This window comes from Cervus elaphus, chromosome 20, assembly GCF_910594005.1.
Source record: "Cervus elaphus chromosome 20, mCerEla1.1, whole genome shotgun sequence".
NCBI classification, from domain to species: Eukaryota; Metazoa; Chordata; class Mammalia; order Artiodactyla; family Cervidae; genus Cervus; species Cervus elaphus.
Window position 1 is genome coordinate 47,208,217 of NC_057834.1, and position 21,947 is coordinate 47,230,163.

Here is a 21,947-nt window from a genome sequence, read left to right on the forward strand (position 1 = left end):
CAGATATTCAACCTTTTTTTTTTTTTTTTTTTAACAATTTCACATAGTTCCACAGAGTTCATCCTCTATATTCTAAGCAAATTATTTAACCTAAGCTGTAGTTTCTTCAGGTTCTTATAATCACCAACTTTCAGGGATACAGTGAAAATTAAATGAAAAGATGTAAATAAAAATACTTCATATAATAGGTGTTCAATAAATATTAGTTTCCCCAAAGGTAGTAAGATGTATGAATCACAAGGAGATTTCTGGTCAGCCCTGCATTTAGAAACTAAAGAAAGAAAGATTAAAATTAGGTTAAATGATAAAATGATAGATTAAAATTTTGGATTTTCATGTGGGGGAGGTTGTGTGTTGGGAGAAGGGCAGGGGACATATGAGAATTCTCTGTGCCTTCCGTTCAGAAATGGCCCTAAAAAAAATAAAATTAATCTTAAAATATGGGGAAAGATATGAGGTGTCCTGGGCATGCTTTATTTAGGCTCTGAGCTCAGAGCCCAATATACACAGTGCCTTGGTGTTCACAATGATCTCCAACTTAAAACTCTTCTCAGTCCCTCTGTTAAAATCTTGGTTGAGTCCCAGAAGCCTCTGTTGATCTGGCCCAACTGAGCTAGCAAGTGAGAAAACATCTATATAAATACCAGTGATCTCAGTGAGTCTCTCCCGGTCCCCAGCACATTCCTTAGCAGGACGAACCTCTCCCTTTTGACCGGAGCCTCTCTGTTCACAAATAGGCCTGGCTGGGCCTAATTTAGAAAAGTGCAGGCCTCTCATGAAAGTTAGGGGTGAGGCTGGAGCCCCTGCAATCCCAGGACACCTTGTGTGGAGACAGGAACCTGACCCCACAGAAGGTGCTGAAAGGGGTGCTCAGAATGACTAGTTTCCATCAGCTGTTTAGAAACTGGAGTTCAGAGGAGCCATCCTGTGCTTTAATTTCCCTTTGGGCAGCAGGTATAGAAGTGGGATAAGTGAAAATTTACTTTGAAGTTATAAAGCATAAAAAATATATTAATTTTTCTGCAGATAAATTGGTATACAAACTTAGGCATCCTAAATATTTTAAAATTCTCTGTGGCACCTAACATGATCTGACATTTATCCCCAAATTCAGCTCTCAGTTCTAGATTGACCCTTGCTTTGATCTACTTTCCAAAAAAAATAATGCCACTCATTGGTGTTCTGCGAAATCCAGGACAGTTTTTCTTACACTGAAACTTACACTACAAAATGGGATCTAAGTTCTAACACTTGGCAGTCACTGCTCCCTTGGAAGTCTAGCTGTCTTCTGAAGTCCTAGTATCAGGCAACTCCTCCGAAGTTATATCTGTGCCTGAGACCAGAGAGATATTTAGACTGAAGATGCTAAATTGTGTCATCCATGATGGCAATTATTGAACACTTAAGGTGTGCCTACTCTAAAATGAGATGTGCCATAAGGATTTCAAAGACTTAATACACACTGGATTGCAAAGACTAACTGCAACAAAAGAATACAAAATCTTAATAATTTTTAATGTTGAAATGATATTTTGAATATGTTCTTAACATTGACTTTTAATGTGGCCACTAGAAAATTTTAAATTATATCTGTGGCTCATATTAAATTTCTGTTGGACAGTGCTGCTCTATAAAATGTTAGGAAAAAAAGAGGCACTAGTTTTAAGTACATTAAATGAGGACATGTCCTGACTGGCATGGATGACCACAATCAATCCCATGGTCTAAGAGTACCTATATGAATTTTTTGGGCTTATGATATTCATCAATCAGGGCTTCCCAGGTGGCTCAGTGGTAAAGAATCCACCTGCCAATGCAGGAATTATGGATTCAGTTCCTGGGTCAGGAAGATCCCCTGAAGGACAAAATGGCAACCCACTTCAGTATTCTTGCCTGGAAAAATCCCATGGACAGAGGAGCTGGGCAGGTTATGGTTTATGGGGGTCACAAAAGAGTCGAACATGACTTAGCAACTAAACAACAACAACATGATATTCATCAATCAACAAAATAGAGAAGTGACTCTAACTAATTATAAATGGACCAAAATTATTTAGAGGGTGGTAACAGGCACCACACCAAAGAACTGAGATCACAGTACTACTCAAATTATGCTCAGACACTAAACTGCCAGTGTCGGGGGGTAGGGACTCCCTCTATCTTCTCACCACTTTATCCCCATTACTAGTATGATGCCCACACACAGAAGTGCCCAAACATGGAAGATAATTATATATTTATCAAATGAATGGGTACTGTTAAAAATAGAAACATAACTCAGTCTTCAAACAATTCTCACTGTAAAGAATTTTCTCTGAACTGTTTCTTTTCTCCATTTGTTTGCTTCCTACTTCTACTAACCCTTCTCCTGGAGAGACTTCTGAGTTCCAGGAAGAGTTGTACTCCAACGCCAATCTGTGGGCTCTCTGGTGGAGGAGATAGCCAAGGATGGAAAGGAGGTCTCCTCTTTCACCTGTGCAGATGAGCCTCTTTTGCAGCTTCCAGGGTGTTTGCAATCAATCAATACAAACTTTCTGAGTTTTGATTATGGGCTCAACAATGCTGAAGAGAATGTTGAAGGCAATAGAGTAAGTTGGAGATCAATCCAACCCATAAAGTGTTTATAATCTAGAAGGAGAGATAAAAAATGCACACACAGAAAGATAATTGCCAGCCAGGGGTTAAACATATGTGCCAAATAATGTATCTAAACTCCATTGTCTAAGAGTGCAAAGAGTAAAAGATGGTTTCAGGCAGTGGTGATGAGGAAAGGTCCACCTGGGGAAGTGGAATCTAAGTTGGACTCTGAACCTGAGTAGGGTTTGAATAAGCAGGGAAAAAGGATACAGGTATTCCAGGTGTGAACAAGGATGTATCAGCAGGAATTGACACACATGAGGGAGACTGAATCACTCTAGGAATGAGTCTTAAAATTCATAGTGAGAGAATAAAGCTTGCTTCCTACTTCACTGAGAATACTGAAGTTACTAAAAGAAAACCCTTGACAGTCTCCTACCACCATATCTATCCATCTACCAGCATCTGTTCTCACAAACTTTCTTCTTGTGGCCACAGGTCAACTAGCCTAGCTCCTATCTAGAGCCAAACCTTCCACTTAAGCATTAGGTCCCATTCTCTCTACTTCTCAAAAACAATATCCAGAAAGTCTTCTCCATCAATATTTTACTTTGTACAGGAAAATTCTATTGGTATACAACATGCTATTATTATTCATCTATCTTTTAAAAAGTCTTCTATGGACTCTTTACCCTTGTCACTGTTCCATTTCTTTGCTTTCCTTTGCAACAAAACTCAACACAATCAGTCACACTCATTGACTCCAGTTCCTCTCCTCTCATTTTTTTGTTAAAATGACTGAAGTCAGGCTTTTGCCTCCACCACTCTACAGAAACATTCATGTTGCAAAATCCAAAGATCAATTCTTAGTCATCATGCACTTGAGCAAAGAGCAGCATTTCCAAAGGTTGATCCCTCTCTCTTCCATTGTATGTTCTCTTTACTTGGCTTCTGGGATCTACACTCTGTGGGTTTTCTTCCCACGTCACCAGTTACATATTCTCCATCTCCTTTGCTGATTCTTCCTGCTTTCCTCAAACTATCAACATAATCCAGGGCTTAGTCTTTTATCCTTTTATCTTCTGCATTGGTAGATCTAACTCCCTTAGCAATCTGTACAGTGTTAAAAAGGAGTAAACTACTGACACAAATAACATGGATGAACATCAAAATCATTATGTTAAGTGAAAGAAGCCCAACTCTAGACTCTATATGATTCTACTCATACTAAATTCTAGAATAGATAAAAACTAAGCTATAGACAGAAAGCAGATCAATGGTTTTCAGCAGTCCAAGATGTAAAAGGACTGGCACCAGTGGGACACATGGCAACTTTAGAGGGGGATGGAAATGTTTCAGTTGTGGGGTAATTGTTACATGGATGTATATATTTGTTAAAATTCAACCTGTACACTTTACTAAGTTGATTTAAACAAAAATATGAAAGGAAAACAGAACTGATAAAGGAAATGGCCATGCAAATAACCAAGTACAAAGGGTGAGTAAGGAGCTCAGCACCAGGGCCACAGATAAGGTGGATTCACTGCCTCAGGTCAACCTTAAGGGCTGTAAATGCTTCAACAGTAAAACACAGGCATAAATCTTCCTCCATTGGTCATTTTCATGTTTATTGACTCCCTTTCCCATCTCATATCTGTAAAACAAAGTCAGGAAAAGGTACGGGAGGATCATGTGGTAGACAGACTCTAACAGGGCTCCCCATGATCCCTGCCTTCATGTTCATATTTTTGTGTAATCCCCACCCCCCGAGGCTTGGCAGGGTGTGTATCTTGCTTTCAACCAATAGCATATGGCAAAGGTGACTGACATCCTCTAGAGCTTCTCCTTGCTGACTTGATGAAGTAAGCAAACATGTGGGGAAAGTCCACATGGCAAGGAACAGTACAAGGCTTCAAAGAACTGTGGGCAGCTCTAGCCAAGATCCAGCAAGAAGTCTGAGCCTTTAGTCCTACAAGGAAATAAATTCTGCCAACAACTCAAGTGAACTCAGAGGCAGATTCTTCCCTAGTCAAGCCTCCAGATGAGAATTCAGACTGGCCGACTCTTTGGTTGTAGTCTAGTGAAGCCCTAAGCAGGAAAGTTGGCTAAACTGTGCATGAGGACTTCCCTGGTGGTCCAGTGGCTAAGACTCCATGTTCCCAATGCAGGGGGCCCAAGTTCCACCCCTGGTCAAGGAACAAGATCCTGCATGCCACTACAACTAAGACCCAGTGCAGCCAAATAAATATTAAAAAAAAAAAGCTGTGCCTGAACTACTGACTCATGTAAACTGTGAGATAATAAATATGTATATGTTTTAAAAATCACTTTCTAAATGTGTCCTCTCCTGACCACACTTTAATGCTGTAACCTGCCCTCTACTCTTATGCTTTTTAACCCCCTTATTCTACTTTTACCCCACCATGAGAAATTCTCACTTTCCAGCATTCTACATATGTTATTTAATATTTATTATTTATTGTCTTTTTCCTCACAGTAGAATATAAATTCCATGAGGGCAGAAATGCTCATCTGTTTTGTTCATTTGTATGTAAATATATACATACACACATATATACACGCAAACTGTATATATTAATATAAATATATTCCAATCACCTCCCATGGCACCTGGAACGTAGCAGGTGCTCCTAAATATTTTCAAATGAATGACTAATGCTTAGATTTCAACTAGGACCAAGTATTTTTATTCTTGCAGAGACAGAGCAGAGCTAATCACTGTCACACACCGAGGCTTCTAAAATTTACTATTAGTTGACCTGTGAGTCTGATCTTCTCCAAATTAAAAATCCCAATTCCATTTTGCCCTTTTATCATAAGCCTCATTTTTTAATTTTTAAGTTTGACTATTTCCCATTTCCTCTGAATTTCTGGAGGCCTATACCTGGCAGCTCACGTCTGACAGGGCAGTGTACGGGGATGAGGACAGCTTGGTTTCTGTTACGTTCCACATGGCAGTTTGTCCCTTGGACTGCAAGGAGACCCAGCCAGTCCATCCTAAAGGAGATCAGTCCTGGGTGTTCACTGGAAGGACTGATGCTGAAGCTGAAACTCCAGTACTTTGCCCACCTCATGCGAAGAGTTGACTCATTGGAGAAGAAAGACCCTGATACTGGGATTGGGGAGGGGTTGGGGGCAGGAGGAGAAGGGGATGACAGAGGATGAGATGGCTGGATGGCATCTCTGACTTGATGGACATGAGTTTGAGTAAACTCCGGGAGTTGGTGATGGACAGGGAGGCCTGGCGTGCTGCGGTTCATGGGGACACAAAGAGTCGGACACGACTGAGTGACTGAACTGAACTGAACAAGTAAAATAAGGTCAATGCCACCTTTTAGGGCAGATACATCAATGAGACAATGCCGCCACTTCCTGCCACAATCTTGGTGAAAAGCACCATGAAAATGGATATCATTTCACTAGAGATCTTTCTTTTCTCTTTAGTCAGACCTTAATACAATGTAGAGTTATTCACACACACAAAAAAATCATTTGCATTTGAATGAGTAACTAACTTTAGATTCTAAAGGATGTGCCAAGACCTTGCTTATTAACTGAATTTAGGCCATGCAGCTGCTAGGATATCATGTATACTCCCCTGAGGTTATTAATGGCAAATTTGGTTCTGTGAAAATGGAACAAGACACTAACTTCATAGGGATATTATGCAGTTGGGATTAAATATACGTAAAGTGCATAGCATAGTGCCTGATACATAGTAAATACTAAATGGACTCCCACCTCCATAGAGTTTAAAGCAAAGCATTTAGCATTTATTTTCCATGTGTATGCAGGTAGACGTAAGAGATTTGAGTTGGATCCCTGGTTGGGAGGATCCCTTGGAGGAGGGCATAGCAACCCACTCCAGTATTCTTGCCTGGAGAATCCCTATGGACAGAGGAGCCTGGCAGGCTATAATCCATGGGGTCGCAAAGAGTTGGACATGACTGAACCATTGAGCACAGCCTATCAAGACCCTGAGACACTGGTGACATACTTGGACACCTTGAAGAAGTAGGGAGAATAGGAGAGGAACGAGGGAAAAGAGAATTAGGAAATGAGCCCTAAGCGTCAAAGGATGGTAGAGAAAGCATGAAGTGGTGTTCTGTTTCTAACTGATCACCACCTTCCACCTGCAGCAGATCAGCCAAGCCCCCAAGTGGCCCTTACAAACCAAGCTTTCCATAGCTTAAGGAACCTCTCTTCTCTCACCCCCAGCTTTGGAGAGACTGACAGGGACCAGTACTACTATTCTGACTCCGAGTTCTCTGAGTCTTCAAATGGTCTGGCAGCAACCTGGGTTTCTCCATAATCCCACAGCCTGGAAGGGATAGGAGAGAAAAACAAGACTTCAATGGAGACTGCTCCCTGCCTCTAAGGGATCTCCTCCTCCAAGCCCCGGAGGTCCAGCACCATTGTTTGATTTCTGTGCCAGGAAGACTCTTGCATCCAGCTCTGGACTCTGCTGCTCCTGACTGTAAAACAGAGTGATGAAAAAAAAAAAACAAAAACAGAGTGATGGCAACACATCATGACATCAATTGAGTTGTGCTGGGTGGGAAGGACAAGGTTTATGTTTGTATGGCGCTTGACTGGAGAGAATCTGGATAGAGGAGTCTGATGGAGTATCTCTCGGTGTGGCAAGTCACCTATGTGGCCTCAGGAAGAAGCTCTGAAATCTATCAAAAAAAAGTGACCTGGAAGGACTAGCCTACTTCTGGCATTCAGACAGTGCCCAGAACCTCTTTTGGCAGCTCCAGATCATGGTCCTCATGCTGACAGCCTCGCTCCACCCACCCCAGGGCCTCAGAGGAGGCCTTCCTCCTCAAGCCCCCATGTGGCTAAGGCTCTGTGTACAGAAAGAAGTGGCTTCCTGCCCTGCATGCCAGTGGGACCTTATGGGAGGGTGAGATGAAAAGCTGGCATGACAAGGCAGCTGGTGCCTTTCATTCACTCCCAACCTCTTGGAGCCAAGTTTCCAAATAACAGGGATGATAACTGCCCAGTGCCGCCCAAAGTCTTTTCTGAAGTTGCCTGGCGAAGAGCCACCTGACTATTACTTAGCTCTCTACAGAACAGCATGTACCAAGCCAGATTGCTGTCTTTCAGTGTGTGGGTGGATTAGCTGCTACTTAACATGATAGGGCGGGCCCCTTTCCAGTTTGCACCAGCCCCCTGCTCAGTACCTTCTCCATGTACAACAGTGCCTCATTTCTCTGGGAGGTTGAATTTGCTTAGATGAGATGGCAGGGGCCAGAGGAGGAAGCATAACACACTGCCTTCTGCCATCAAAGTTCCCAATGGCTTTTGGAAACATATAATAATGAAACGCCTACAGAAGGGGTATGTAGGCTGAATAACTAAATATTTTCTTTTGATAGCAGGCACAGGATACAGAATCAATTATCAGTGAAGAACTCTTGCTTCTGCTATATATACTCTATTTTAGGCCAGTAATACAGAAGGAAAGAAAGTCTAATCTTCTGCTAAGCATATAGATTCCTTGAGCTTTTGCTGAAGGCCAAGAAAGTCATTGCAAGTGCCTGAACAGGAAGCAAGGCCTCCTGGATTCTAGGTTCAACCCATGGTTAAGTTGCTGTATGATCTGAGGCAAGTTACTTTACCATTCTGGGCCTTGGCCTCATTACATTTAAAATAAAAGGTTTATTCATTTGGGAAAGCTGCTGTTGTTGTCCAGTCGCTAAGTCATGTCCAGATCTTTGCAACCCTGTGACTAGAACATGCCAGGCTTCTTTGTCCATTAATATCTCCTGGAGTTTGTTCAAACTCAAGTCCACTGAGTCAGTGACGCCATCCAACCATCTCATCCTGTGTCACCCCCTTCTCCTCCTGCCCTCAAAGTAAATATAGTATATAGGAACTCTATATTTTTGCAACTATTCTGTATATCTAAAGTTATTTTAAAATAAAAAGCCTTCCTAAAATGTGAAGGGGGTTATCTTCAGGATCTTTTATAACTCTAAACTGTGATTCTATGTTCTTATTTATCTCCCTTCAAGTGAAAGTAACTTTCCAGCTTTCCAAATATATACCAGAGCAGAATTTTCAGATCCACTCACAACCACAGACAAGATGTTAAGTAGCCCAAGCGCAAACCTATTTTCTGCTTTTAACACATTCTATACACTGGGAAAAAACTGAATTCTCCAAAAGCACATTAAAAACATTCCATCCATATCCTCTTTGTCCTTGCAAACAAATTCATCCAGTTGAGAAAAGCTGTTTCTGGCAGTTCATGCTTACTGAATCTCAATTTTTCCCTAGCAACTGGGCTAATTATAACTGCAGCTACCTGGTAACAGCACTAGGTTTTCCTGACATTGGCTGGAGTCTTAAAGCCATCTCAGTTCTGCTGGCACTTCATTTCCCGAGTCAGCATCAGGGGGACTGAGAGAAGGGAAGTGGCTATCTTAGCTAGGGCGAGAGTATCCAAAGAGGCTGCTCAAAATCACAGAACTTCAGAGCTGGGAGAGACTTCAGTGTCAATCCCAGTCTGGCCCACACATTTTATACATAAAGAACCAGGGACCCAGAAAGAGCAACTTGTCAAAGCCAGAAACCTGGCTGTCTTCTTGGTTCCTTTCCCTCCACCCTCATCCTTCACCAAGTGCTACAGATATTTTACCTCCCAAATATTTCGCAGACCAGCTCCCTCCCCTCCATTCCTACTGCTATGGCCTTCATTTAGGCCTATACCATCTCTTGGTTGGCCTCTCTGTTCTCCTGACTTCCTGCCTTATCATCCTTGAATCCATCTTCCCCTCCCACCAGAAGGATCTAGCATGTTTCCTGCTTAAGTATGGAGTCCTGCCCCAAGGCCACAGGTGTGAGGCCTTGTATCAAGGCCACAGAACCAGAGCCCAGAACCAAGGTCACCTCCGAAACTGACTGAGCCCTTTGTAACTGTTGCCAGAAGCCCCAGTGATCAGCAGGCTTCCTGACCCCAAATTAGGCAAAAATGCCCACTCCAGTAGTCATCCAGGAGTGCCCTAACCAATCACCTAATGCCAAGCTTCCCACAGGAATTTTGTCCAGAAGCTACAAAAACTGCCTACTAACCCATAAAAAGCATCAACTTTCTCTGATCTGTCAGGAAGTTGGCCCGCTGTGATTACAGTGCCCACATTATCTCTGTTCTTTGTTCTTAATAAACTCACTCCCTTCTGAAATGCTCTGTGTCTGGAAATTCTTTTCCAACCTACTTTTGAACTGTCTCAACATTAAGGCCCATAAATGACTTCGTACCTGTCCTCCTCAGGATGAAGTCTACAGTCTTTAAAGCAGCACAAAGGATTATGTCCAGCATACCCTTCAGCCTCATTCTATGTTGAGAACTCAAATTTAGCAACAAAAGACCACTTCAAATTCTCCGTACACACACTCTATGTGGTTTCTTGTCTCTAAGCTTTTGCTTCTTTCCTTTCACCACCTCCTCTCTCCCACTGACTAACCAACGCTGACTCTCCTTTGACGACAAAGCTCAGGGGTCCTCAAAGAATCCTTTGCAGATTTTCATACATTGACATGATTCAGCCATGGATTTACATGTGTTCCCCATCCCGATCCCCCCTCCCACCTCCCTCTCCCCCCCGATCCCTCTGGGTCTTCCCAGTGCACCAGGCCCGAGCACTTGTCTCATGCATCCAAGTAGATTTTCCTTCTGTCTATTCTATTCAGCTGGGTTAGAGAGGCCTCATTTGAGTTCTTTATACTCATACACTATCACTGCCTCCTATCAGACTCTGTTATCACTTGTGTCTTACGCATGTTTGAAGCCCCAACTTCTAGCACAGTACTTGGAATATAGTAGGCACCAAAATAATGTTTATTAATGCATGAATGGATGAATCCAAAGCTCCCCATTATCTGTCTCCTGCTTACCTTTCCAGTCTCATCTTACCACCACAAGTTCTACTCATATTGAAAGAGCTGACATGTGCTAAGCATGCAATGCTTTTTCATGCTTCCGGAGTGTGAGTCGCTCAGTCATGTCTGACTCTTTGCAACTCTGCCAGGCTATAGCCCACCAGCTCCCCCGAGTATGGGATTTTCCAGGCAAGAATCCTGGAGTGGGTTGCCATTTCCTTCTCCAGGGGATCTTCCCAACCCAGGGATCAAATCCAGGTCTTCCAAATTGCGGGCAGACTCTTTACTGTCTGAGCCACTAGAGAATCACCTTTTCAACCTTCTATGCCCTTATAAATACTGTTTCTTCTGCCTGAAATGCTTTATCCCATTCCTCGCTCTATTATTTCTTACGATTCAATGCAAACTTCACATGCTTGGCAAGGACTTTCCTGAAGACTTTAATTGTCATCCTTAGTATTACGGAACAATTGGTACATACCTCTATGGTAGCCCTTATTATAGCATTTTTATGCATTTATTGATAACTTTCTCCACCAGCACTCAGCACTGTAGCACTGGCATATAGTAGTCAGTAGGTGGTTGAATGACCGAACGAATGTGTACAGACATGAGTCAATGAATGGCTAAGGCGATGATGTAAACAAAGTAAACATCTGAGACAGGAATTTAGAATTTTTCTGCCTATTTTTCCAACTATATCATGCTACTTTTATCAGCGTGTAAACATGAATATACATAACTAACAAAAAAGAAGTGGCTTTGTGATAAGTTCATGTAGAAGCATAAATTATATAGACATAGTTAAGGAGCTAGTTGAAAGTGGTTTAAAATTAAATGAGGCTCCAGAATTTAGTTTTAGATTTGTTTCCTAGTGATTTAAAGAATAAGTCTTAAATATTCAAAGGAAAAAAAAATTCTCTTCCCAATAGGTAAGTATTATGACATCTAATTAAGAGCTCTTAAAAATGAGAAGAGCTGTGTTATGCAAAAACGGGAGGGGGGTAGTTATTTTTGTTAGGGATTTCACAAAATTTTAAAGTAACTGTGATAGTTATGGGAGAGTTGCTTTTAGAAAATTTAGTGGTAAAATATACTTAATATAAAACTTGCCATTTTAACCATTTTTCAGCATACAGTTCTGTGGCATTAAATACATTAATATTATATAACTAACCATCTCCAGAACTTTTCCTCCAACTGAGTTTATATCCATCAAACAATAAATCCCCAATTCCCTACCTCCCCACAGCCCCTGGCAACCATCATTCTCTTGTCTCTATGAGTCTGACTGCTCTAGGTACTACACATAAGTAAAATCATATATTTATCCCTTTGTGACTAGTTTATTTTACTTGGTATAACATCCTTTAAGTTCATTCATGTGTCAGAGCTTCCTTCCTTGGCTAGGCAATATTCCATGGTATGTATACACCACATTTTGTTTATCCATTTATCTGTCAGTGGATATTTAGGTTGCTTTTACCTTTTGGCTAATGTGAAAGATGCTGCTATGAATGTGGATGTACAAAGATCAGTTCAAGTCCCCACTTTCACTTATTTTGGGTATATACCTAGAATTGGAATTGCTGCATCATATAATAATTCTATGTCCAATTTTTTGAAAAACTGTCACACAGTTTTCCACAGTAGTGACACAATTTTCCATTTCCAACCAGCTATACACAGAGTTCCCACTTTTTCCACATCCTGACCAACATGTGCTATTTTCTGTCTCTGTTTTGTTTTTATCAAAGCCATTTTAACGGGTGTGAAGTTTAAAAAATTCTAACCAAAAACACAAATACTGGTTACAACTATTTAATGAACGAAGTTTCCCTACTTTCTTCCTACGTCTTTCCCCCAAAAGAAGAGGAAATCACAAGCAAGGGTTTAAGAACCTCAGAAAGCAGAGTGAGGAGTCAGCACACACAGACTGTGTTCATACCAGACTTCTACAGAAATGTTTAAAATTAGTTTGGCCAAAGTAGCCCTTATTTCTCTCTCTTTATTCACCTTTCCCACTTCCTTACTATACATATTTCTTAAAGTTCACGTAAGTAAAACATAGGGGGGAAAAAACTTAGCAGCTGACTAAACAAGGTATCCAACTATAAAAAGAAGACAGAGTCAGCTCTGTTAAATATAAGAAAACCACTCACTCTGCAACAGCAGCTGCAACAGTCACTTTAGACAGTAATCTGAGAAGGTATACACTCTCCAGGTATGCAGGGTAGCAATAATGCTTTACAGTTTTCAAACATCTAACACATTAAAAAGTCGACATATAGGGAGGAGGGTAGGACAGGAATTCATGCCTCCCTCTTAGGAAACTAAGGTTCAATGAAGTTAAGGACCAGGCCAAGGAGATGTAGTAGGAGAAAGGTGGAGTCAGAATTCAAGTATTCTGAGTCTAAAACTTCTCTCCCTACATTTTTATATCCCTCAAAGATACTTGTCTTCTTGTAATTGCCTTCCATTGGTTCAAATCAAGGTTCCTAAATTACACGGCCTGATGGAGCTCCTTGGGACTTCAGTGAACTTTTGGGGGCCTAGCACAGTAAGTCTGCACATACACTGTTACTCATTACATTTCCCAAAACCTAAAGACATCACATTAGGACCAAAGAAAATTAGTCATTGAGCCAAAAAGAAATCCAATAAAAAGAGTAAATCTTGAAATTCTCATATAAGGAAAAAAATTGTCACTATGTGGGCTGACTGACTGGAGATCAAACCAATCAATCCTAAAGGAAATCAACCCTGAATAGTCATTGGAAGGATTGTTGCTGAAGCTGAAGCCCCAGTACTTTGGCCACCTGGTGCAAAGAGCCAACTCACTGGAAAGGACCCTGATGTGGGGAAAGATTGAGGGCAGGAGGAGAAGGGGTGACAGAGGATGAGATGGTTGGATGGCACCACTGACTCAATGGACGTGAGTTTGAGCAAACTCGGGGAGATAGGGAAGGACAGGGAAGCCTGGTGTACTATAGTCCATGGGGTCACAAAGAGTTGGAAACAACTGAGGACTGAACAGTAACAACAAATGTGGGGTGATGGATGTGAACTAGACTTACTGTGGTGATCATCTCATGATATATATGTGTGTGTATATATATTGGATCGTTATGTTGTACACCTGAAACTAATGCAATATGTTAATTATATCTCCATTAAAAAGAAACACAGGTCTTAAAAAATACACTAAATAAGCTGAATTTAGAACCAGACCAAGCTACAAAGATGATAAAAAAATGTTTAATTATAACCAATCATAGTCATAATAATAGTTTCTGTGAAAGCAAAGGACTTTGTATTATGACTAAATAAAATATTTTATTAAAAAACTTAACAAACTCAGCCTTTCTTGTTTCTTGTTTTTTTTTTTTAAGAAACATTCATATTTGAGGGTACCTGTAACTTTGCTTCTATAAAGACACTTGGATTACATTATGTTATTTATATATGTGCAAACTAAAATGAAGAATTGAGACAAACGGTCCCAAGTCCACTACTGAGGATGAAAAAACTGATTCAGAATAAAAAATGGTCCAAATTGAACATGTTCAGTAACTGGACTGACCTGGATAATTTGGCCATCTCTCAGTTTGTCACCGCAGTGGCAAAAATTACGTGACGGCTTACTACCAAGTGATAGGCACTGTGCTGATTACAACTAATAGGCTCATATGATCCTCCTTCAGACCCTTTAAGATAGAAATTATTACAACACCCACTTCAGCAAAGATAAATTCTAGTATTTGTCTAAGTTAACCCAGGTAACCAGTGGTAGAACCGAGATTTCATCTCAAGTCTGTCTTGTTCCTAACTCTTAGCGACTGCACCCAGTGACAGCAGAATAGCAGGGGTGATAAAAATTTGGTAGGCAAGTAAAGTCAGTGGGCCATTTTAAAAACCTAGCTGCAGAAATAAGCTATGTATAAACATCAAAGTATTCTCAGGAAAAATATCCAGTCTCAAAAGAAGAGAAACCACAGCTCAAAGAAGTCAGGCAGTTTAAAGGGCACAAAACAAGAGAACATAACTCTTTCAACTCCTACCCTAAAGGCCAAAACTACTTTAACTTCCAACATCAATTATGTCATATTCAACACAGACTCTATTTGGTCCAGGATGATAACATTCAATTTCTCCTGTTGCTTAAGCAACAGGATCTGACCTTGTCAGATTTTAAATTCCATTCTTAGAGTGGAACCTTAAGTCTTTTTAAAAATGACCTTGAATAATAATAAATTCAAACAAGCTTAACAAGTAAGTAGTCATCATGTGGCAAAACACAGCAGATGGTGGTTTTAGTGTGCTGTTTGGGGACTGGGTGTTTACCACACAGCAGTGGATTTCATAAATTCCAGGGTTGGGCATATTTCTAGCGGTGGTACACTTGGCTATCATGAGAAGATGCAGGATTAGATAATCAACAACAACGAGGAAGTTCGCCAAGTTGCCGCCCAGAAATTATTTACCAGAGCAGCTGCACTTCAGAAATGCTAACAAGCCCGTATCCCTGGGAGTGGGCCATGCTCAGCTGTAGACCACTTACAGTTTTCTGACTTGACTTTGCTCCAGAATCAGGAGCTCTGTGTACTGCAATGATCTCTCCCTTCTGTGCTTTAGAGATGGTCTACCCCACACTCTGAACCTACAATTAATATACGCTACCAAGAGGGGGCGGTAGCACCTAATCATGTAGGTGCATGCCCTAGTTGTTCTGTGCTGAGGGTACACAGCCTCCACCTGTGTGTCTAGTCATTTACAAAAGCTGAAGCTTAAAGGTAGTTTAACCTAAACACTCAACAAACAGTAGCCAGTCTCACAGAACCAATGCTTATGTATAATTTAATACTATTTTATTTCTTAATTCTCTGAACAGCTTGAAAGAGAGAAATTCTTAACTCCTTTTACATTTACTTGCTTTGAAGTTGATACTTTTAGGTTTTTATATAACTAACTCTTACAACTTCTCTTAAAATTAAACAGCCTTATAGCTTCCTTTACAACTAAGAATTGTGTATATCTACTTTAGTCTCGCCCTCAATTAGCTACATAAAGGAGGACTTGCTACTTGGAAAGAGAAAGACAGACCCTCTCTCTAGTCCTTTTCTCCTAAAGTTTCTCACATTTCCATTCCCTATAGTCACCATAGTGAAATGCTTGCTTGTCTCTAAGACAGTATTTTTTACTCTTCAGTACAAGTAACTCAACAAAAGTTTGCCATAGTAAAATATATGTAAAATGATAAAAATCCTATTCACAAGAGAATTTTCTTACATGTTTCACAAATACTAGTTTTCTTTAAGAGAACCATGAATACAACACCCAAATTAATGCAGACTTAGTTGAGTATGATTTAATGCTTTTACTGTATTTAAAGAAGAGTCCTTTCAGCACTAAAGAAAAATCAAGCTAAGTTTAGCCACAGAACAGGGCTCTAAATTCTTATCTGAGCTACCTGACTTACCATGTGACACATCACATATCACTCTCCTTGTCTCTGCCAGCATGGCTGCTAATTCATGGTCCTAACCTTGTGGGGACACAAAGGGATTAACACAGTTAAATGTGAAACATATGCATGGGAATATCTGAGGGTGAAATTAAAAGAACCAAACTGCTTCATTTTAAAATATTATAATAACTATTACTACTAGTAGGCATACAACTACTGCCCTCTCATATATGTATAATGTGATGAAGTTTATAAAGTGCTTTGATACGTCTTCTTATTTAATCATTATGGTGGCTATGTATTCATACTCTCAACAGATAATCTTCAGTGCCTATGGTGCTATGCATTACTCTTAATGCCAGTTCTGCAGGAACTGGAAGAGGCTCAGAAAGGCTAAGTAATTCACCCAGGTCTCTGGTTGCCCAGGGTTCCTGATTTCTGGTTTTCTAATCCTTTATCCTTCTGTCAAAGTGGAACTGCCCTGATTTCTATCAATCCCTCATCACTTCAAAGTGTGAAAAACTAATTTCAACTATGACATTAATGATTGATAAAGGTTTCATATGTTCTGCTTCCCAAATAAGGGCATGTTAACCTAAGCTGTTGGTGCTTCCCAAATCATCACAGCAAAATGGGATGAGTGATCTGACAGGTGAATGGAATAAAGGTATGATGAGAAGTGAAAGGAGGGAGTACAGAATACTCAAGTAGGCAGTAGCTATATGCCTACTGGGCTTCCCTGGCGGCTCAGAGGTTAAAGCCTACTAGTAGTAATAGTTATTATGACATTTAAAAATGGAGCAGTTTGGTCCTTTTAATCTCAACCTCAGATATTCCCATGCAAGTGTTTCACATTCAACTGTGTTAGTCCCTTTGTGACCCCACACAGTTTAAGATTCCCCAAACTATATGAGGCCAGTAGCTGCCTGATTACTCTGCTTTTATGACCAAAAAGAGATACGGCCATTTTTACCACCTGAGTGGGACTCATGCCATTGTGTACAAGCATGTTAAGTTGCTCAGTCGTGTCCAGCTCTTTGTGATCCCATGGACTGTAGCCCACCAGGCTCCTCTGTCCATGGGATTCTCCAGGCAAGAATACTGAAGCGGGTTGCCATGCCCTCTTCCAGAGGATCTTCCCCATCCAGGAATCAAACCCACGTCTCTTACATTTCCTTAATTGGCAGGCAGATTCTTTATCACTAGCACCACCTGGGAAGCCTCATGGCAATACTGGAGTCTAACAAAACGGTTGTCACCTCTGCATGTGACAATATTCTCTTGCCCCCAGACCATGCTCCTGTGCAGCTTTTATAATCATTTTTTGTTGTTGTTGTTGCACCACATGGTTTGTGGGATATTAGTTCTCCAACCAGGGATGGGACCCTTGCTCCCTGCATTGGAAGCACAGAATCCTAACCATTGGACCACCCAACAAGTCCCTATAATCGTCTTAATCACACTTCTCCAGGAGAGCAATGGTGTCCTCTCACACGGACCCAAAGTTTCCCTGAAGACTGTCTCCTTAGCCACTGCAGAGCAGAGGGTGAGACTAAATGAGATGAAGTGACTCAAGCAGTCACTTGATTCAAGCTAAAAAAAATCCTCTCAAATTATCTAAAAAAATTGTCCCCTCCTTCTGCCCTTCTTTAGAGACAATTAGTAGGAAAATTTTCCTTTCTCTGCACAGTGAGCAAATTTATTCACTATTCCCACTCCAAGGCAAATACTGCCACTCATGCTCCCCTTCTTCCTCTTTCTGTTACCAACCCTCACTTGGCAATATCCTCCTCAACCACTGGCAGTTCCACTGAGGCACACTCATGAAAGTGAAAGTCGCTTAGTTGTGTCCGATTTTTTGCGACCCTACGGATTATATAGTCCATGGATTTCTCCAGGCCAGAATACTGGAGTTGGGTAGCCTTTCCCTTCTACAGAGGATCTTCCTAACCCAGGTCTCCTGCACTGAGGGCGGATTCTTTACCAGCTGAGCCACTAGGGAAGCCCACCTCACTGTATACCCACATAAAAGATGAAAGATGAGTCGGATCAATTTCAGGAAAATTCAGGTTAAAACATAGAAATCCAGGAAAGACAGAAAATAGGGCTAAATGCCTCAGATTTAGCTGCTCATAATAGTTGAATTTACCAAAGAGTGGTTTGGGTCTCATAGACACCAGTTATTCCTCTGATCCAAAGCATTATCTAGCAGCCTGTAATGCATCCCAACCTTCTTCTCAACACACAGATAATGATAATATTCACCCATCAATTAAGATGGCCCTCCCTTCCAGGGAAGCTGCCATTCCTTCTCCCACCCCACCCAAGGCCAACAGGCTGCTCATTCCATCAATACCCTTTCTTCATTCTAAGGTGAACTGTTCTGAAGATGAAAATGCCTAACATTCTGTCCTAGAAGCTCATCTGAATAATCATCTTCAAAAACAAATCATGGATTTCTCAAGGAAGAGAAATATCCTCCATCCCTGCCCTTTCCTCCATGGCATCATTTCCTGCCCCCACATGCCAGACAGAACTAGAAGGCTCCCTGCTCTAAGCAGAGCATGGGACTTAAAAACTACCAGCTTCAGTCTCCTCCAGGGGTTGTTTAAAAATGCTGATTTTTAAGTTCCCCCTCACTTACTAAATCAGAATCCCTGGAGGTGAGTCAGGAATGTAGCTACACTTATAAAGGAGCTCCCAAGGTGATTGCTCTCCACAATTCCACACCAGACTTTTGGAGCCTCTGATTTAATCCCACTCCCTATTTTTACAGAGCAGGAGAGTAGGAAGTAAAAGGGGCGAAATGGGCTTGTCCAAGGTCACGCGGCGTGAAGGTGACCAGAGCCGGCCCGGAACCGCCTCCCTCACTACTTCGCACAGTACAAAGAGGAACATAGGAACAACTCAACATCTTGATGTGTCCACACTGGCCCCCCACCACCCCAGCGGAGTGGCAGCCCCCCCAGCACTCACCCGCTTGTAGATGTCCTCCCGGCTGGCCTCATACTTCTGCTGCATGCGCTCCTCCAGGAAGTAGATGCGCAGCTTGAGGCTGAAGTTCTCCTTCTTCAGGTCATTGAGGTGCTGGGACAGAGTGCGATATCCATTAGACATGGTGGGCAACCCATGGGGAGGAGCACGTGCCCGGTCTCCCCCCTCAGCCCAGGAACGTGGTGCAGCTGCACCGCGGCATGAAGCGAGCCGGCGGCCACACTGCGAGGCTACGGCGACATGGCCCTGGCGGCTGGCTGCCTCCCGCGCTTGGGCCTGGGCTCGCTGCTCTGGGTGCTGGAGCGCGCCCGCTTTCCTTTTTTACCTCGGGAGATATTTGCGGAATCCCTGACAGAGGAACATGCTGCGTGAACTCAAACACAAGTGGTGTAACCTGACTCCTAGCTAGGACTCCGCTCTCACTCTTGCAGAGTCTCCCAGGCCCAAATTAAGCAGTTAACAGTTTCTCCTAAAAGAGAGGGGGGCTGACCCCCCAGAAGTTCCCAGGAAATAGGGAAGGGGAGTAATTCAAGGTGATGGTGGGACTGCAAGTATACAAAATGGCCCACAGAATGGTGACCACATATGGAATATCCCCTTCCTATCAGGTGCAAATCTTCGAGAAGAACTCATCAGAGGGGTTTCTAATTTCCTTTGATATCCAGAAGCTCACCTCTAATCAGCTCCTTCCCAGGTTTTCTCCCTGGACCTTTCAAGCCCTGAGGCAGTTAGAGAAATGGCCTTTCTTATCCTGCTCACCTCCCCCTACACCTGCGTGTGTGCATGTGTGTGTACGCGCCGATGCGTGCTCAGTCATGTCTGACTCTCTGCGAACCCATGGCTCTTCTGTCCATGCGATTTCCTAGGCAAGGATACTGGAATGGGTTGCTATTTCCTTCTCCAGGAGATCTTTCCAACCCAGGGATCAAACCTGTGTTTCCTGCACTGGCAAGCAGGTTCTTTACCACTGAACTACCACTGCGAAGTCCACACACCTGAGCTACCTCCAAAGCAAGGGCCATTCTTCCAGTTCAGTGAAATCTTTGCAAACTCTCCACTAGCTACACCAGCTCAAAGAGGCAGGGTCAAAGGCTACTCCCTCTAAGGGATGAGGGAAAAAAAGAGGGTGGGAGGTGGTGAAGGGAGGCGTCAGACTGGAGCCCAGAGATTTCACCCAGTCACTAGTTCTTAACTCCAGCACCTGCCAAGTGGAGCCAGGCACTCATCACCAGATCCTGCTCCTAAAGCAATTTAAGATCCTTGAATGACAGCTGCAACATTAGCAGGAAGTATTATTTATACCACACCACACGGGACATTGAAGGTGACCGGGAGACAACTCCACAGCACAGATACCAAACGCAGGTTCTTGGTTGCAATAATACTAGCGTGAAAAAACAACAACTTAATATTAACATTCAAAGTAAAGAAAGCAAAAAGTTTATACTTAATTCAAGTAGTCATTTCCTCTCCACACTACCTGCTCTTTGTTCTTCTAATTCTTTATACATAATAATTCCAATCAACATCCCCTTTGTACACAGCAGGTGATATGTTGAGCAGGAGGGATACAAAGATGAAGACAGCCCCAACCTTCCAAGAGATAGGTGGCCATATAGATATAGATGCATATGTTTTGAGTTTCCCAGGTGGTGTGAGTAATAAAGAATCCAACTGCCAATGCAGCAGATGTAAAAGACGTGGGTTAATCCTCTGGAAGATGTCATGGCAACCTACTCCAGTCCTATTGCCTGGAGAATCCCAGGGACAGAGGGGCCTGGGGTGCTACAGTCCACAGAGTTGCAAGGAGTCAAACATTAAACTTTTTACACTTCATACTGAAATCCAGTGCATGCACACACACACACACACAAACACACACAACTGAAGTACAAATTCCCCAAAGTAATGTTAACCAGCACTCTGTGGGATGGATGCACTTTGATATTTTCTATTCCATTTTTCTTTTTGGGAGTGACCCACTGAATTGATTTCAAGACCTACTAATAAATTTTGTCCTGAAGCTTTAAAAAATACTGAACCTATGGGAACCCAGAAGGAAGAGTGATTCATTTTAACTGGGATGGTGAGAGAAAGAAAGCTTCGACTAGAAGTTGCACTTGCAATCTGTTTTGAAAGATAAAAAACGTTTGAGTGAATAAAGTGGACTCAGGAGGCACAATTAGAACTGAGCATTCTCTCAAATCCTGGAGGAGGAAATGGCAACCCACTCCAGTATTCTTTCCTGGGAAATCCCTTGGACAGAGATGACTGGCAGGCTGAAGTCCATGGAGTCACAGAGAGATGGACATGACTGAGCAGTTTCTCTTGAACAGATCTGAATGATAAGTAGACAACACATTTCTTACCTAGGCCACTGGTAACTTAAAACAATATAGTCTTCATTTTTTAAAAATGCACATTTAAAATGCATTTAGCTATTTTCATTAAATTGGTGGTTTTAGAATAAATGAATGTCATCTAGGCTTAGGTAGAGACAGTGAGGAAGAGAAAAGTCTAAGTTAAAAATCAAAAAGATCCTTTTTCTGGTCCCAGCTCTGTTACTAAATAACTATATGACCTTGGGAGTACACTCTCCAGAGGCCTAACTGTCCTCCTTTATAAAATGTAGTAGTTGAAACCAGGTGATTTTTAAGGCATTTTCCTGGTCTGAGCTTCTAGAGGAATAACCTAGTCATTATTACCTCCATTTTGAATGTGCATGCATGCTTAGTCGCTCAGTCATGTCTGACTCTTTGTGACCCCATGAACTGTAACTTGCCAGGCTCCTCTGTCCATGGGATTCTCCAGGCAAGAATATTGGAGTGGGTTGCCATTCCCTTCTTCAGAGGATCTTCCTGATCCAGGGATCGAACCCACATCTCCTGCATTGCAGGAGGATACTTTACTGCCTGAGCCATGAGGGAAGACCCCATTTTGCACAGGGGAACCAGATACCAGATTCTAGATAAGTGTTTAGTCATGCTTTTGATGTCTACTT

General features: G+C 42.0%; 1 protein-coding gene across 14 annotated transcripts in view; it reads right to left on the minus strand.

Annotated features, from left to right (window-relative positions):
• The window catches only part of LOC122677200 (phosphodiesterase 4D interacting protein), a 236,882-nt gene that overhangs the window by 131,909 nt on the left and 83,026 nt on the right, over positions 1-21,947 (minus strand). For 13 of the 14 annotated variants that reach the window (XM_043877092.1, XM_043877115.1, XM_043877116.1 and 10 more), the window contains exon 4: positions 18,929-19,039. In XM_043877092.1, coding sequence (XP_043733027.1) covers positions 18,929-19,039 — 111 coding nt within the window. Of the gene's footprint in view, positions 1-18,928; positions 19,259-21,947 lie in introns of those variants that run through there. The other variant, XM_043877112.1, reaches the window with a different exon arrangement.